At 37.8% G+C, this 18,443-nt stretch overlaps 2 protein-coding genes across 6 annotated transcripts in view; one reads left to right on the forward strand and one right to left on the reverse strand.

Moving 5' to 3' along the window:
* The first annotated feature begins 80 nt into the window (after window positions 1–80).
* Window positions 81–4,766, forward strand: LOC143452953 (NAD-dependent protein deacetylase sirtuin-7-like). The gene is made up of 9 exons (XM_076954109.1): window positions 81–242; window positions 342–473; window positions 604–784; window positions 2,655–2,824; window positions 3,063–3,214; window positions 3,446–3,562; window positions 3,740–3,822; window positions 3,909–3,975; window positions 4,053–4,766. Exons 1-9 carry the CDS (start codon window positions 81–83, stop codon window positions 4,441–4,443), a joined length of 1,455 nt encoding a protein of 484 aa, XP_076810224.1. The 3' UTR covers window positions 4,444–4,766.
* Window positions 4,767–6,944: 2,178 nt separating this feature from the next.
* Window positions 6,945–18,443, reverse strand: part of LOC143451981 (uncharacterized) — a 31,260-nt gene continuing 19,761 nt past the window's right edge. For 3 of the 5 annotated variants that reach the window (XM_076952777.1, XM_076952778.1, XM_076952779.1), the window contains 8 exons: window positions 18,214–18,323; window positions 17,691–18,041; window positions 14,771–14,892; window positions 13,120–13,285; window positions 12,665–12,809; window positions 10,726–11,949; window positions 10,340–10,388; window positions 6,945–7,941 (listed from right to left, as the gene is read on the reverse strand). In XM_076952777.1, the coding sequence (XP_076808892.1) occupies window positions 7,935–7,941; window positions 10,340–10,388; window positions 10,726–11,949; window positions 12,665–12,809; window positions 13,120–13,285; window positions 14,771–14,892; window positions 17,691–18,032 (2,055 nt within the window). In that variant the 5' untranslated portion in view covers window positions 18,033–18,041; window positions 18,214–18,323 and the 3' untranslated portion in view covers window positions 6,945–7,934. Of the gene's footprint in view, window positions 7,942–10,335; window positions 10,389–10,725; window positions 11,950–12,664; window positions 12,810–13,119; window positions 13,286–14,770; window positions 14,893–17,690; window positions 18,152–18,213; window positions 18,324–18,443 lie in introns of those variants that run through there. The other 2 variants (XM_076952774.1, XM_076952775.1) reach the window with 2 other exon arrangements.

Consider the following 18,443-nt stretch of genomic DNA (forward strand, 5'->3'; position numbering starts at 1 on the left):
TGCTCTTGTTCAAATGTGGAATAAGCGGAAAATAATGTAGACAGTCGCTTTTGTCTATTGTTTCCTTCCTTTTCCTAAGAATGGAAAATGATGATGTTTTTGAAGAAACATTGCTTAATCCAAGTGATAGAAAAATTGATCCTGGTTGTATAGTGGATAGTCTCGTGGTTGTATCAGACTGTCGTACACTTCGTCCAAGAAAATACAGTGAAACTCTCAGTCAAAACGACATTACAAAAAAAGTAAAATCAACTTTTGAAACAAAAGCCTATTGAATTTTTGGAGATAAATTCCTTATTGATAAATTTGTTTTCAAATTTATGATCAACTTTTGGTCATAGATTCGTGCAGTGGTACGTCAGGCTCATCGCAGTGCAGATGACGAAATATTTTTGGAACAACATGAATCGCTTGTGAAGCTCATCGAAAGCAGAAGATCGAGTTATGATAAGCTAAAGGAAAGAGCCAAAGAAGTAAAGACTTTTATTGATTTCATAAGTGCTGTTTTTCTGGGTAAATTTTTGCTTTTTATTCCTTGTTTGCAATTAAGCTATTTAATTACATGTTGATTTCTAATTAAATGTTTTGTTTTTATTATTTTAGGTGCTGGACGATCCCCTGATACTTGATGTTAAAGTTGCCCAGTTGACTAATATTCTTCGCGCGAGCAAGCATGCGATTATTTACACTGGTGCTGGCATCAGTACATCAGCTGATATACCTGCTTATCGTGGAATTGGTGGCGTGTGGACACAGTTAAACGCTGGGCACAATGTTGTTATGAGTAAGGTTTTAACCTTGATATTTACTGCTATTGATTACAATTAATTAATTTATTAGTCATCTGTATTAATTTATTCATCATCGTTTGAGCCAGATGGTCTCTTGTTAAACTAGATTAGATTTCGGGTCAGAAATCAAACAGCCACTGGGCCGTTTTACCATTCAGAAAGTGCAGACTGTCTGCATAGATGTAGCACAAATAACATGGTTTATGGCTTCCTTCAACGCACCACAATGAGACGCAGCCGGTTATGCCACTACCTATTTTTGAAGGTTTAAGCCAAATTGACTAACGGTCATTTGCATGAAGTCATGTTACATTCAAGACTCTGGAATAGCGAAAATCTGGTGGTGTTGGGGATAAAATTATCGCTTTCAGTATTTCAGCTCAGGGCTTTCCTGCCACGCTGTATTCCATTCATAATCTGCCCAAAAGGTATCACTTTAGCTTAAGTTGTCAGCATGCTCTAACACTTATAGTGCCATGCAGCCAGAACAAATGAGTGTCTCAATTTTTAGTCAGCTAGAATGTTTTTTGAAAAGAAAAGTTTGGAGTCTAACAGATGTGACAGCTCCATTACTCGTAGACAATGGAATGAGATAAAGTCTTCTTGAGTCCAGCATTTTGGAGACTCGCAAGAATGAGATTGTCCTCAGATGGTGCGGGATGCAGACATCCAGTATGCAAGGCAGTGTAGTGGTTCATGATGGTGAAGATATGATGGTTTACCAAGGCACTAAGCAGGTGTAGTACTCAGCAGTGAAATAAACAAGGCTCTAAACTGCTGCACATAAAGTAGTAGCCCCATCCTGAATCCAGAAATCACTTAAAAAATAGACTTTTCCTGCACACTGACTCCAACTTGTGTTTGTGGAACAGCAAACATTTATGCCTTGCCAAAGGACATTACAACGTTGGTGCAACAGAGCATTGAATCCAGGTAGCATAATTACGAGCAAGCTGCTCTTACTAAGCCCACAAACTTCTCAAGCTCAAATCTGTTCAGTGGTTGGTTGCTAGTGTTTAGATTTGCGATTATTAAGTTGGAATTCATTTCTATTGCTTAAGTTCCGAAGAAGAAAGTTGCTGTATCATTTGCACTGGAAGGAAGATCCAATTTCTTATCGGCTGCCCAGGTAGCCAGGCATTCTCTGTTGAAGGGATTGTATCCCCAGTTAAGATGGTAGTTATAGTTGCCAGCGTAAAGAGTTTTAGACTGAGGTTGGGGGACTTCTGTATGAGTTATGGCTTAGATAATGTATATATTGTTGATGTTGTAGTTGCTGTCATTTATACTTACTCAGTTCAGGTCTCTGGTGCAGAGTGGCTGATGAGAGATTGCGTCAGGGGCTCATGAATGAATGTGGTGAGGCTGTGTTTCCTGCATACCATTAACCCTTCTAGCCACAAATTAACTTGTCTGCAAACTTAGAGTGGGTATCTTTATTAGGATAACAAGGACCTAGTGTTTGTAAACGAGGTGCATGGGTCAGCAGTGCTCTTGCTCGATGTTCAGTTGTAGTGTTATTGGGCGATGATACATAACAGTATTTGTCGTGATTAAGTCGGTTACATTGTTGCTTGCTGCTGAACATTCCCGGTGGAGGTTCTGGAATGGAGACTTTGTTTTGCACATATTCAAAAATATGATACGTACTAGACAGGAGTAATTAAAAGAATCAGTTTTCCCGAAGCTAATTAAATTATTTATTGCAGGAAATTTTTTGAATAATAGCTATAGTTAGTATTTTCTTCAATGTATTTATATTTGTCAAACCTCACATTATAGGAAATGCTTGAAATGCACACCGAGTTTAATAAAGTTATTAAAAGTGTTGAGCCAATTGCCTTTATATTTCCATTTATATAGATCGTAGCCTTGCACACGCAACTCCTACCTTCACACACATGGCAATCACTGCTCTGGTTAAGCAAGGAATGGTCAAATACGTGGTATCACAGAATTGTGATGGTTTGCATGTTCGTAGCGGGATTCCACCTGCAAATCTATCTGAAATACATGGGAACATGTTTGCTGAGGTAAGCACTTGTATTTCTTGCACATTGTATTATCATTCTTTTATTTTATAATCACAAGATAATCATGTTGTGCCAAACTATTGCTATTCATATTTAACACAACAAATGGGAAACATTGGTAGCATATCTACAAACTGACATGTCACTCAAGATTTTGAGTAAAATGTGATAAGCATTTTTTCATTACATCTTTAAATGTATTATTCTTGGAAAGTACTTTATCTTGTTGTGTTGTTAGAACTGCAGTCAGTGCAGCAGAAACTTCTATCGAGTTTTTGATGTAACTGAGGAGACTGGCCTTCGACGACATTTTACAAAACGTTTTTGTGATCAATGCAAAGGGAAGCTCAAAGATACAATAGTGCACTTCGGGGAACTAAGTCACCCAAGGTACTGTCTTCTTATTGAGACTAACATTTTTTTGAACTTACTTCACTTGTTCTTATAAACATAATTAGTAACATTCTGTTAACATGATCAAGATACTTTATTTTGCTTTTTAAAAGCAGCTTTAGTTTGGCAGATTAGATGATAGTATATATCATCACTACTGTGCGTGAACTTGAGACAATAAGATACAATGCCGGAAATCCTTTCATATTTGTTTATATTTTCTTGCAGATGGCCTCATAACTGGGAGCAAGCAGAAAGTCAAGCAGAAAAATCTGACTTAATATTGTGCTTGGGCTCCAGCTTAAAAGTATTCAGATCATACAAGAAGTTATGGTTAACTGACAGGTACAATGATGTTGTAACTTTACTCTTTGCACATAGTTTTACTGTCTAGAATCTAGATTGTTTTTTTTTATTTACATTTTCCAAGGACATGGTGTCAGGTGGCTATGTTAAATATCTTTCAATGGAGGTTCTTTAAACAAAAATAACTTTTTTATCGCTGTAACTTTTTAATTTTAGGAAAAAATGTCTTCGTCCTAAACTGTGCATTATCAACATCCAGTGGACGCCAAAAGATTCGCAGGCTTGCTTAAAAATAAATGGTATGCATTCATATACGACGTCACATAAACGATTTGCTTGTCTAGTAAATCTTAAATCATTTCTTGTAAAACAAATTTTACCATAGGTCGAACAGATGAAGTAATGGAAAATGTCATGAAGCATTTAAACATCGAAGTGAAACCTTATGTTGGGTAAGTTTGTGCCTTCTCTGCTTTCATTAACATCAGCTCGACTTTCATCACTGACAGCTCAAAATGTTATTTTATAGCGACTTGGACCCGATTTTTCAGCTGGCGGTGCCGACCGCACAGTTAGGTAAATACCGGTCACAGTGTATTCCAATTCCTGCCACTTTCAAGTCGAAATTTCCAGAAATAGACGAAGCCGTGTACAAGGAACCAAAATTGGAAAATACAGCTCTCGAAACTTCGAGTGCTGTAAACCCTCCCTCTACCTCATATATATCGGATGAGACGTGCTCTGTTTCAGAAGAAGACCCCGCGTCATCGCTTGCCAGCCCAGTGCTGCAAATACGCGAGGGCTCTGAAAGAGATTTAACATCACCATCTAGTGTCAACATTCCAGCTTGGTTCGGGAAAGGCCGGAAACGCACAAAAACTAAGCGCGGGGGAGGCAAGCGACGACGAAAGGCGAGCTGAGAGAACCAGTTTATATTGTGGGATTCCGTTTTCAAATATGTGATGTCAACCAATGCATTTTCATGTTATTGTTTTTTCTTTTTAATGCAGTACATCAGTTACTTCACCTTATGCAGTGCATGCAAATTATTTAGCTGATTTTCGTCTATTTCCTTATTACATTTTCTTAGTAGGAACTGTGATCTTTCATTACACCTATTTCACTCGGGTTTGTTGAAGATGTATATTCAAGTTACGTGTTGTACTGTAAAATAAACTTGCGTTTTCTCCAAATAAAAAGCGTGTTACTTTTACAAATGAAGACAATATAACATAAAATTTTTGTCTTGGAATAAATTTCTTTGAGTTTGAAGAGTAAAGGTATGAGGAATTTTTGATAATAGACTTTGATTTGCTGATTTATTGTCGATGCTTATGTGAATGACAATGATTGATTTAACATATCGATTACCCATGATAAATTTAGTGTTAACACTTAAACTTTTTCGCGTTTCCAAAATCCAAATATTGCTAATTGTTTAAGTTAACATTCTTTTGTTAGAGCTTTGTCTTGTCCACTTGTAAGAATTGCTCAAAACGAACCTTGTCTGAGGGATCATGTTTTTGCATAGAATCAAGTTCAGCCGTCTAAAAGTGACGATGTAAAAAGCCTTACGGCCATCTAAAGTCGGCACTTGTTCATGCGATGCATGAAAATATAACCTGTAGGGCTTTTTCAAAAATGACTCTGCATTTTTCAAACAAGAGCTAAAAAGTACCATTATAACTCCCTATCGGTAAGTCTGTGCAAGGGCCTTTACGTCGAAGGGTAATGCCGGAGATTTACGATAAATTGGTACGCCCTTGGGTTACCTCATGTGTTTAGGTTCGTAAAGGGCCAAGTGGCCATCGCATGGCTTGTAATCACAACAGTTTAGGCACCGGCGAAATTGTTTAGAATATAATCTGTTAAACAAAATCCCCGCCACCCAGCTATCTGATGCTATCTTTTAACTCTGCCATAGACGACCTTTGTCCTTAATTTTGGGTGGAGGACAGTCATGTCTCATTTTCCTTGCTTTTTTATTAACTGATTTAGAATCTTTAGGCCTAGGCCCTAGGACATCATTTGAACAAGTTTAACTGTTATTATCAGTGAAAGTATAAAAATTTACTTTTCTGGAAATATTTTAAAACATCATGGCTTTGAACTTTGTAAAATTTAACCAAAACACCATTTAACTTAACTACTGTACACGCCAGGCATGCCAGTTTATTTCAACCTGCATTTTTCTAACTCGCCTTAAATTTTAGCAGTGGCATGGTGGCGCTAGAGTGTAATCATTTGGCTGGACTGCGGTGTGATACCCAATTTGATGGAAGATAATATTTGACGCAAGTTAATGTTGCAACTAAGCTAAATTGCATTACCTGAACCTGTTGCCTGTTGCATTACCTGTTGCCATCGAAGATTGTAATAAATCTCCCACAAAAACTGTAGTAGTATACAGCCAAGTCTAAGTTAATTGTAATACACAATTTAAAAGTTGGCCTATTGCATAAAACGCTGCAGTTCTAAAAAGCCTAATAAGTGTAAGATTCTTAAAATTCTTTAGACCTATCTAAATATACCCGCAAATTCGGCAGACTGTAGCTAATGTGCTGGATCCGTGTAATTTACATAACGGAGACTTAAGCAATAAATAAAGCCTATTTTGTTTATGTTAGCAAAAAGTCGATTGTAACTTTTCCCCACATAATAGTTTACTGTTGTTTTTGACGTTTGTTATTTCTATTTCTATACGGCTAATCATATCTTCTGTAATGGTGTCGGTTTTGTCTATACCTATTCTTTGGTATAATACAGTGATATCAACACGACTTTGACGTTTTTGCATATCAGCATGAAATAATTATGATTACACTTAAGATTAATTTAGCCTGTGTTTTTCAAGTCATATAACCGCTGCATAACATGAGTCTGTCTTCAACCGATTTAAGTTGTTGGTTTTTCTCATGTACCAAGGTTAGGTTAGGCAAAGTTTAGCCCAACTTGTTTTGAAGAAGAACTAACATTTTTGTCACGTAATTACTATACCAGTTTTAGTACAAATTTTAAAGCAGAATAACTTTTTTGGAGTTTTATTGGGCTGCACTTGTAAGCTCACTTGGTCACATGTCACGGTCACGTGCAAGTGCAATGTAAGCTAGTTCAGTTTGTTCAAGGCAACAGTCATTTTCAACAATCGATAAATGGCGCATGGAGGACGCTTACACTGACCAAATTAAGCCGTATTTTTAAAGTCTACAAAAAAATTTAAGTTTGTGAAGTAACCGGTGTGAACTTTTTGTTCTCCTCAATTCTTTCAAATTTGCATATACATAAAGACGTAACTGAATTTGATTTCCAGGCTAAAATTGATAAGACTACATAATTTCAAACCATATATACAAATTTTATAGCAAGTTGTACGGTTGAATAACCTTATACGTGATATACCGCTTATCACAGATCATCATACTTTTATAAATTTTAAGAATACTCTTTGGCTCAGCATTCATAGTTTTATTATGTCTCGCATAAACAATGTTTGAGCATTTTTTTAGCTTTTTAAAAAATTGATAATTTAAAAAATGGGTATACGGTGAGATCACATCAAAAATTTTGCTAAAGGGTAAAGAAATCTGCTGATAAAGAATGACAATTACGGCAATGGCAAGAAACTTTGAAAACATGCACGGAAACATAGATGTATAGTTTATTTTAGGCTGCTACTAAATGGCGTACTACAATCCAAAGGTTTCATGCCGAGCTTGTGGAAAATGGCAGACTCATGTTCGAGCAAACATAGGCTTGCTCACACTGCTTTCAATAAATTAAAGTTAAGATTTGGTTGAGAAATGTAACTATCATAAAGTTCGACAGTAATAAGCACTTATAATCGTTGCAGTAGGTTTAACAGTAGTCCAGAGATTTATAATTTCTTAAAGATTTCTAAGAAAATTTAATAGTTTCAGTTTAACATTTTTCATTTAATAAATTATACACCTGTCGCATACACTATCGAAGTTATTCGTTCGTGAATGACAGTGATTGGTTGGATTAAAAAGTACGCGAATTACATTGATTAAAATGGTTTTGTATAACAGTTGAAACCTTAGGGTGTAAAGTTAAAGGATATAAACTTTACAAAAGTGCAATACACTTAGCTAAACGCGGTGCAAATGATCCTACAGTATATAGTACGTGTTTTCTCTCAAAAATTATTACAAAAGAACAGAAACCAAATTAAAATTGTTATTTGCGCCTCATTGAACCACGTCGGAATCGAACAACAAGCACATTGCACAGTGTCTCGTGTTATTTTACTTATTTGGCGCACAGTTTTGGAACAAATTGTGCGCCATCTTCCAACACAAACGGAAGAGCCTTGCTTCTACTTCAGTTCACTTCGCAGGATTCCACATGGAACCTCCATGCAACTAGTTGATTGCTGAACGCTCGTAACGTTTCAGTCCCTAAACAATGCAAAAAATAGATGAGCTTTTCTGGCTAAGTAAACCCAAATTTTGTCTTTTATAATCTGAATGAAGATTTTGATAATGACCACAAATAAGTAAGTCAAAAAAGTGAAGCTTGAGCGGAAACCTTATTAATAAAATGGCGGTTTTGTAAAGTAGGTAAACGTTAACATGATTAAGGAACATTTAACTCCATTTTGCGGTTAAATTCCTACTCGCCTGCTACCAACGAAATGCGTCAGTCTGAGACTAAATTGCTGTAATTACTAACGTCCTACACAATGGCCCATCCCATGTTGGCATCAAACTCACTATTTCCTACGTAAAACTTCATATAAAGAAACAAAAGGAAAACTTAACGCTATAGGTTAATTGTTATTTGCTTAAAGTTTAACCAAGCTTTTAAAAAAATTTCTTTACCAGTAATTGGTTGTACTGCGGGAATTTCCTATTTAATAGCTACCCTGTTACAATGACAATGGAAATATTTGGTGATGATTAGCTTGCAGTTTTGGCGAACATTTGCCACGATTCTGATTGGGCGTGATCGTAAAAATTTACCAGCACATGTTAGTAAGGTGGTAAGTATCCCCTTCTGTAGTTCCTCGTTTAGTCTATTTCTTTCAATCTAGAATTGCTTGCGGGGGCACGGTATAGCGCTACATTCCGTTTAGTTATCAGCTATCACTTATCAGATTCTGAAAGTTCTTAGTTAGGCCTAAAGAGAAAGTTGCGTAATGATGCATATCAATTTGTTGGCCTGATCAACGATCACCAAATGTACTTATAACCAGTTGTTTTGAAAGTAAGAATTTCATATATTCTGCAATTAACGAAATGGATTCGAAGAAGGCGAAATACCGCGAAGTAGGCTTTTGACGTTTGGATTCTAAGCTGGGTGTGTCCTACCTTTTAAACTAAACACGTTTGTTGCTAGTGAGAAGTTCAGTTCGGCAAGCAAGCCCAAGTTGTGCGACTGCTAGCAGCAGGCTCTCAAGCAATTTCTCATCTCCCGTAATTTCAATCCATTTGCGTCAATAACTCCGGTAAGTGTTAATAAAAGGGTATCGACGTTAGGCGTTCCTATGATCTTAGCTGACGGTAGCCGAACAAAGGTGAAAATTATCTTCCTCTTTCGCACATTTTCACTGCATTTAACGTCGAGGCAGAAATCTTATTTTGCCTTAAGCTATAGGCAAGTTTTTAAACGGTTTCTAACGATAAATTTGACAAAGACAATCTTTTTAACCATTTGCTAACTTTAGACTTTTCATGTTGACGTTGTTTCTTACTTATAATTTGAGTCTTGACTACTTCCTGGTAAACTAAATAATAACAAACTATATACAGTTACCAGGAATCCAACGGTCCGATACTGCCTCGCAGCTCAATTAGGGTCAATTGCATATTTCAGTGGCGACGTAACGCTTGTTTTTCAGCAAAATTAAGTAAGTTTTTAAACATTTCAAATGCTTGCTAGTCTCACTGGTGTTTCAAAATTGTATACATTTCCTATTTTTAGTTTTACAATCATACGAAATGGGTTGTCGGTCGTCGGCGTGATTGGTAAAGTACCATAAATCACAAAGGAAGGCTAAACGGTATTTGCGATGTTATCGGTTAATGCGTTTCAACGCCCAAGCTTTTATTCTTAGTGAGCAGGCGATAATGTTTACAGATAAGTTTACATCATAACAAATTTACGCTGGCAAGCAAAGGCACCGCCATTGTTATGATAAGCAAGATTACCTTTTATAAAATCGTACGGTTCTAGAGCTGATCCCCTAACGAGCTAGCGACAACGCTTTGCTATCCCGATAATCTTGTAGCGCCATCACTAATTGTGACTCTCTTACAAATGGCGAAGTGTCGTCATCAGCGAACGCGACATGGCGCCGACACGCGCACCCTAAGTCGGACTTACTCGCATTACAATAATATTGTTGCTGAGGTGAGACATAATGCATAATCGCATTTTCTTTTATTAGAGAATGCGCCAGGACAAATTAGACCCCTTTAAATTGGCGCCTTTATCGTTACAAATCGCCCGGCTTGTCGGCACAAATGCCCGGCGGAGATAAATTTTGCGACCATAGCTAGTTTTAAAAGGTTTTGTCCGTAAAAGCAACATACGTGCAGTCGGGACAGTAGATTCAAATAAACAAATAAGGTGACTGGTCAAACGTCATTATTAGTGCTTTTGGTGAACGAATAATTTTCCACCCATTGACCAAAACAACACGCGTTGCAGCATGATTATACACTACACCGTGGCAATAGCCGTAAGTATTCAGCATCACAAAAGGCATTAAACTTCTATTCATGCAATACAACAAACTTCAGGCAACTAAAAGTGTTAAAACTTTTTTAATTTAAAACAAAGGTATTTACCTACCTAGGTGATGCTCTTCTGTCCAAAGTTCCGCCATCCACGCTTCCGTACCCTAACGCAAATTTCAAATGATTATTATAAATGACCCAGTCATTCCTGAGTTCTATGTGTTTTTACACTAATTAGAGTTGATTTTACAGGATTGTAAGAAGATTTAGGAGAGCGATATTGGAGAATTAGTTTATAAATTGTAAACTGGGAAAATAACAGGAAATGCAAAGTCCAGCGAATTTACCAAACAGATTTTGTTTATCAGTTTCATTAAAAACAATTTAGCGGTGTCGACATTATTAAAACGTTTCAGTGTCTACTGACAGTTTTGAGCCAAACAAGATTATTACGTCTTTAACGCATCGCTGATTACACATAAACTAATAGATTTCACTCACGAGGATAGGAAGCGATGTTGCCACCAGTCCCAGACTTCATTAGAACATCCTCGACCAAAACCTGTCCAGGCATTCCTCTCCCATCTTGGCGGTAATACGTTGAAGAGTAGAGTGCGTCCTGACTGCCTAAAGCCGAGGAAATGGTCGCTGAACCGTAATAAGACGATGGAAAGTTGCCTTGGTTATGGCTGTGATAAAGCGGTCTCGGTACCGGGGATGTGGTAGAACCAGGGGAATGCGTTGCCCCACCCACCATCGTAGATGTTCTAGTTTGGATAATATCTGCTCCTGGAATATAGTTTGCGTGAAGATGTCCCGGCTGTGGCGCGTTTTCGTGCGGCTGGTTTAAATCCTGCTGTGGCGGGTAATAACCGGTTGAATGGCCTAAGGCCGGTGGAGGTGGTAGCCGCTCAGCTCCATAAAAATTGTTCGGCTGATTGGCGTGGCATGGTGGTGGTGTAAGTTGAGGATATCCTCGCATGTACGGCGAGGTTGCGGCGGAACACCTCGTAACAGTCGACCCTGATACCCCGGGAAGACCATCGCCTTGTTCGGGCGAAATGAAATCAGTTTTGCCAGGAAATCGACCTCCCCCACTAACATGAATGTCATGCTGGTAGGTAGTGGCAAACTGATGACCTGATGAAGATGGAGAAGCTCCTATCACTACCGTTCTTTCCTCCTCTGCTCCTCTGTTGGCAAGCTGATGCGTAGTGGAGTCCACTCCTCGATGCGCCGGCGGACTGTTGTAGGATCCGTCGTTCCAAGGCTGTGTGTAACGACAATCGTTTGAAGCGCGCGATTCTTCTTCTGCTTCTCTGGGCAGCTCAGAGGAGGATTTGCTCATTGCTGCAGGAGGCTTAGTATATCTTTCATCTGGAAACTCTTGATAGAAAGCTCCTTGAGACGAAGGACGCGTATCGTGAGGAAGTCTATTTTCAGCTTGATACCCAACTTTATTTTCGTTTGTTGGCGTCCAAATCGCCGAATTTGCTTCATCACTCGGAGTATATTTCGATTCGGCAACATCCGGTGGAGTATTGGATGCTGTGTACTCTGTGCTGGTCTGTGGATTCGTGTCTGTGTCGTTAGGTGCTGGAAAGGGTGTACTTTTTCCGTCCACCATATAATCTTCATTCATTACGTCGTTGTTGTTTGTACTGGTAACTTCACGGTCGCCCGAGTCATCAGAATCAGCAGACTGGTCGATATCAGTCTTGCTATCTGAAGTTATAAATATATACTCGCATTATAAATAACCAAGTGTGTGAAAAACTAAATTACCTTTACCTTTGAATGTTTATTTCAATGATACCAGTTTTCTATAAGCCTGTAACAGTACGGCATGTCTATAATTAATTAATGTTTAATTTCAATATCAGTTTTGTATCAGTTTTGTATGGGTGAGATTTACGTTTTTCAGGTCTGAGTCACAACCTGAAAACTACAATATTGTTCGCTTCTTTCAGTGACGTCAAAAGTTGTCGAGTTGCTCAGTTATTTGCCATTGGTAAAGAATCAGTTTGCAATAAATAAATTTTAAAGCCATTTGTAAATGACTAAATTTAAACCACTTACTTTGCGGTTATCAAAAATCGATTGAAACGCATGAGGTCACACTGTCAGAAGCGGCACAAGAAAGAAGACAGCATAAAGAGCAAGGTTTAACAGCATGTAATCCTGGCCAGATTACATAGGACTCAAAGGTTTACAGAAAAGCGTGTGATACCGCCTATCTCTTTTTCCATCGGCTATTTTGACCGTTACACAATGATTTGCGTAAACTTTTACATTACTTTTAACGAGCTATGACATAACTGTCAATGACCACAGATTCGCAAAAGGTAACAGAAACGTGTCTTTATTATTTTAAAGATAACCTATATGCGCCAACATGTAAAGGATTAAAGCTCTATATGTTGTAGCTTAGATTTCTCACCAATATCAACAGATTGTTCATCGTCGTCGTCAGCTTTCTTATCATTGGAGCCATTTGTCGAATCATTAGAACGATTCTTGGGAACCCAAGTCATTTTATTTTCTTTTTTAAGACGACGTCTGGCATTTGCAAACCAAGTTGAAACCTATGAAGGCAAGATACGGCCCTAGCGAATTATTGTTATCTGATGACTAACAGAAATATAGGTTAAATTTAAGTTACCGCGATGCTATATACAGTATTTATCTGGGTATTTGATAATGCGAACCTGATATTTACTTTCAATCAGTTGTGACTAAAAACGGATTAAATGCATAATTTTGGATTTTTTTATAACAAAAATAACTCGAAAAAATACACAGCTTACCCACTCATACTTAAACAGATGTACGTAGGTTGAACCTGAGCTGCAGTTATTTAAAAAAAATTAATTATATGCTGAAAATAATAAGTACCTGGGTCAAAGTCATTTTTGTTATGATGGCCAACATTATCTTCTCGCCTTTGGTCGGATAAGGATTTTTCTTATGTTCCTGAAGCCATGCTTTGAGCGTATTGGTTGATTCCCTTGTTGCATTTTTTCTTCTTACTCCATCATTCATACATACATCCATAGGATATCTGTACATTTCAGGTAAGTTTGATTCAAAACGGAAACTTTGATCAAATACAAGTCATTTTGCACTTGGATTAATTGTTTCCGGAGTAACCAAGTTTTTGGTACAAAAACGGTTACTGCTTTATTACAAAAAGTTAAACAAATTGTCATAAGTTTACCCATTGAAGCAAATTAGTCAAGTTTGTCATTTGTCTTTGTTTAATCTTAAAACTTGAAAATAGTTTTGAGTGAAAATTGAGGTAACGCGTAAATGATTATTTACTTAGCCGTTTGCGAGCCAACAAATCCCAATCGCAAAAACCGATCGCTCAGAAAACCTCACAAGAGACATCGTAAACAAACCGTTAGCAAAGCTGCCGACAATATTAGGGTCATTGACCGTTTCAAGTTTGCGTCGATTGCTAAACTATAAGCTTTGGACAAACCCAGCAGTGTTCGTACGGCTATCTTATAGGCAGGTCTACGAAGCACTCCTCCGTGGGATGGTGTAGGAGTTAGCTGTATGTCGCTGCCAAGTTTCCCAATTATACGATAACATCAAAGGCGCTATTGCGTCATGACATCGTGATAAAACCACTGTGTTTTCCTTGTAATTAAAGCATAGTTTCGTTAACTTTGTCAGCAGGAAAAACATGTTACAGAGCTATTTCTTTTTGAGAAAAAAGATACGCAACTTTATAATGTGCGTTTCTTATTCCTACCGTTGCCAGTGTTAATGCCGTTTGCGTTTCTAGAAACCAATGTTTATATGAATATGCACTTACAAGGATATTGTCTTCGGTCAAAATAGCTTCGATTACTTCTGAAAAGAATTAAAATGCCAAGTGGATGTGTTTAACGCGATTGAAAACAATCAAAGTTTCTATCAATACTATATTAAACTTGAGGATATCTTCGTGTGGGTTCTTTCATTCTTTGGCGGTGAGCACAACAAGAAGGCATATTTGCGGTCTTGTAATATATTTTCACCGATTGCACATATCTGCTAAGTAATGATATTATCACAAGGATATACAAAATGCTCTCCCTTAATATTTCAACGCTTTTATCAGAGCTTAAATGCAAAACTTTATGAATTTGCCACGGCCTTAAACAGAGTTAAGCCAGCGCTTTGGGTATGTTTCTTCTGTAAGCGTTGGCATGTTGTCGTAACGCACGAAATTAACCACGTTTCAATCGGCTGAAAGCAATCCCTTGGCAAGAAGTAACCTCTGTCAATGAACTTGTTTTGTTTCAAAACAACTTCGCCTCGTCTATTTTGTCAACTTGATTGTGGCCAGGAAAGGTTTCATTGGTTGTTGCGCCATTTTGTCGCAAGCGCCGTGGGAAAGGAGCGAATTCGTACAGCTTTATCAGCTCTAAATGTGTTTTGCCTTAAAGTGCATTATGTCGCCCGGTAAACCATGGACAATTTCGTTACCTTTAAGCATTTTTAAGTCTCAAGTATAAATTTCAAGGAACGTAAAAGTTGCGCTGGACCTAATTACCTGTCGTAATAGGACGGTCCAAAAGCATTTTCATAACCTGGATAATAAGAAGCTGGAGCTTGGGGATAACTTCCGCCCCATATTTCCCCACTTCCAGGTTTCATCCCGTCATATCCTGATCCCTGAAAGAAGGTACAACACAATTTTCATGCTAGATTTCATATTCAAACACAGAGGTCAAACGAGTTCAAACACATTATTTCCAATATCCAGCTACTCCAAAATTAATTATTCTAAGCATTCTTGGCAACTTACTAATGACGACTATTTTTGTTTTTTTGACAAAAATGACCTGACCAGGTGTTTTATAAACAAGTTCCACATCTAAGTAAGAAGAAAACTGGTCTGGCGAAAACGGCTGCACCACGTTTGCAACCTACTGTGCTTGGCACACGCCGATTTCCGTGTGCAATCTAGGGTAACACACTTTTATGAAATTGAAACCGTAGCAAACAATGGGCCGAAAGCGTTAAACCTTAAACGTTCTCTAAATGCCTCGTCGTGCGCGGCTGTTCCACAATCGCATTTGACGATTGTGTTGCATTGAAAACTTTGACGCGGAAAGCAAGGCATAATGTGTGTTTAACATCCAACTTACATGCAATTGAGCTGTAAGCTAAGCAGTCCAATTCCTTATTTTTCAACAATACGACGGGCATACATGTGTTTTTTCTGACGTCATACAAACCGCTCCTGTCTAAAACGCCCAACGTTTTATGTCATTGACTGGATTTAGTTGGTTTATACATGGTGTTCACCGCTGTTTTCTCAATGAAACAAAAAATTAAATGTATACAATACGTGCAAATTGATACTAATAAAAGCATAAAACATGTTAGCAGGTTGGCTTGGGAGTTTTGTTTTAAGATTTTATAAAGGTTTAAACGTAGCGGTTTTAACAATTACTGCTATCCAAACGTACAGTATTTATTTTTTGGATTTTAATATAATTTTAGAAAGTTTGTTGTAACGTCAGTAAAAAGGTAGCACGTTTTGGTTTAGCAAACACAAACACAATGGACAAAGTGTGAAATACCTTTTGTGCGACGGCTAAAACGGGGCAGCTAATCGAGGAAATGTTTTTTCCTATCAATTAAAAGCTGATTTTAAAGTAGTTTATGCCACAAACGTCAGCGCCACCGAAATTTTACAAAATGTATTTAGTTTGATCAGCTTTACACGCCGCCACAGAATCTGTAAAATACACGCGATAACCATCATCACAAAGTTTAGAAAAAGGCAAACTGCTGAAAGTGTTTACGTAAAACTTCACTTGGCACCTGAAGCTATTTTAAGGACATTAAGATCAAAAGCTTTATTCATGATTAAATTTATAAGGTTATATTCTCCTGTTTTTCAAAAAATTCATTCCTTGCTAAGTTTTCGATTTTAACCAGCCTATTTCTAATTACTGTATTAAAACAAACCTGTCAAAATTTTCCCGTCACGTTCATCGAAAATTTATAGACCGCCATATACAGTCGCGTCATCGTAATGATTACGTCTGTTTCGTCATAGTATTGAAATGGAAAAACTGGCCGAATTCGACCAAATAATCGTATTTTCAATTTTGTAATTTCAACCGAGGTGCTTCATCATCAAAAAATTGTAGCCTACACTTAAACCTGATAAACTGTCAAAGAGCTATAGGCTCAACCGCAAAAGTATTGAGCATAATACAATAGCAAAGCAAAGTAACAGTTACAAAGCGTTAGCACATAGTCATTAATCATGTCATCTGAAATAATGGCAACTACGGTTTATGGTGGTTATTTCTCAGTTATGCGATTTCCTTTACACTTTCTATTGGGAAGTCGTTAAGCGATTTAAATGTTAGGTAATGGATTTTATTTGGAAATTTCTTGTACATTTGACCGCAGCCAAGTCAGCTCTTTCACGTCACTATAAAGCGTCATGCTCATATGACTAAGCAAAATTTTATAGCTTGGCACCTCAGCATGCGAAATGGTGATCAGAGTGAAAACACTTTCAGAAATTTTTCCGAGCAATATGCTTTCATTTCACATTTATACTCTTTTCTATTGCGTGGAAAAATATCCTTAAAGCCTGTGCTTGATATGAAACGTAGTTTAGTCAATTCAAATCTCTTAAATTGAGTACAGTACTTCGATGCAGCCGTATTGGGAGATGTCAATGGAAAATCACTTTAATTTATGCCAAATTGATCAATTTTACTTTATACTTAGACACAAGTTTAAAACTGAGTCTGCTATTGGGGAAGTCCCCGATTAAACCTCGCATTGTTCCTAATTTAGTTTTGTTTTTTGCTTTTTGCTTTGAGTTGTGTTTTAATTACTCAAACGAACACCTACGCTTTGTTTGGGAAATTTACCGCAACCGTTCTGATGATGCAAAACGGTGGTACGCATTATAGGCTCACGTCACTTGATGCGCCAAAACCAGCTTTTAATCTTGACAGATGTAAGCGCCTTGAGACTCTTTTAACCTTCACAGTCCACGTGGTTAAAAAAGTGTCAACCAATTTAGCAAAAATTAGAATCGTTCTGTTTAAGAAGTATCAAATCTAGTGTGTTAATTTTAGTCAGACACATTGAAGTGAAACTTTGTAAATCCTGGACATCCGATAATGGTTTGGTGCACCGTTGGATTTAATGATGGGAATTCAAACTATCTGATCAAACGATTCCGCCGACCAAATTTCCTTTGAGTTAGCAAGACAAACCCATGATCTAGCTTAATACTATTTCGGCACGGCAATTACCAAACTTTAATTAAATGCTGTCTTGTTATTGTAATTGCGTTGTAATTACGACTACCACTTTAAAAAGTCGTTTGTTATGGCCAATATTTTGTCGGCCATTTTACAAAGTCATTCAAACTCATAAACATCTTCATTTTAGGTCCTACGTAATAGCTCATGTTTATAGTTTAAGCTTACCAATGGAGGGTAATACGGTGAATGTTCCATCGGCGGTGACCCATACTGCGGAGTCATGATCCCAGGACCAGGAGCAACGGCTGCCGGAACTGGACCATAACTGGCCGGGGACGTCAGCGCCGATGATCCGGGCTGCGCCGAGTGCATGTTTATGTTTGGAAACTCTGGCTGCATTCGACCAGGCAAAAGATACGAATCTCCGGCGGGATAACAACCGATGGCTTGGGCTGTATCTGCGACAGATGGGTGTCCCTCGCTTGAAACCGAGGCGGTTGCAACGGACGGTGAACTCAATGCTTGATTTGTAAAAAACCCTGGCTTGTGACTGTCGTTATGTCCCATACCAAGGCTCTGCGGAATGAGCATCATATGCAAAGATTTAAGGTTTTACACTTCTTTAAAGAAAATTTTCATAAATAGCTTTATATATCTTCCTACTTCCTACAAAGCTGCAAGTAAAATAGAACTCTTATTAAAACTGAACTGAAAGTGAAAATTTTGAAAGTAAGGAATTAATTTTTACCGTTCGTTCGCTTTACCCTGATCTCAGTTGATAACGCCATGAATACGTTGTCGCCTGTCCGCTACGACAATGGTAAGCGGAGTGAGAAAAAGGGGCTCTTCGTCTCTCAACTACGAGAAACAAAAGAGAATAAAGCGACTGTAAAGGCACCTTTTACAAATAATCGGTTTTTAGGTGCCGGTTCCTCCCTAAAGCCACACCGAAAAAAGGTTATACATGTAACAAGCTCG

This window comes from Clavelina lepadiformis, chromosome 4 (genome assembly GCF_947623445.1).
Source record: "Clavelina lepadiformis chromosome 4, kaClaLepa1.1, whole genome shotgun sequence".
NCBI lineage: Eukaryota > Metazoa > Chordata > Ascidiacea > Aplousobranchia > Clavelinidae > Clavelina > Clavelina lepadiformis.

Bases quoted from the DNA above. Each gene is read 5' to 3' on its own strand.
- LOC143452953 (XM_076954109.1), top strand. From the start codon at position 81: ATGGAAAATGATGATGTTTTTGAAGAAACATTGCTTAATCCAAGTGAT. The intron at 243-341 runs GTAAAATCAACT...TTTTGGTCATAG, and splicing joins AAAACGACATTACAAAAAAA to ATTCGTGCAGTGGTACGTCA. The intron at 785-2,654 runs GTAAGGTTTTAA...CCATTTATATAG, and splicing joins TGGGCACAATGTTGTTATGA to ATCGTAGCCTTGCACACGCA.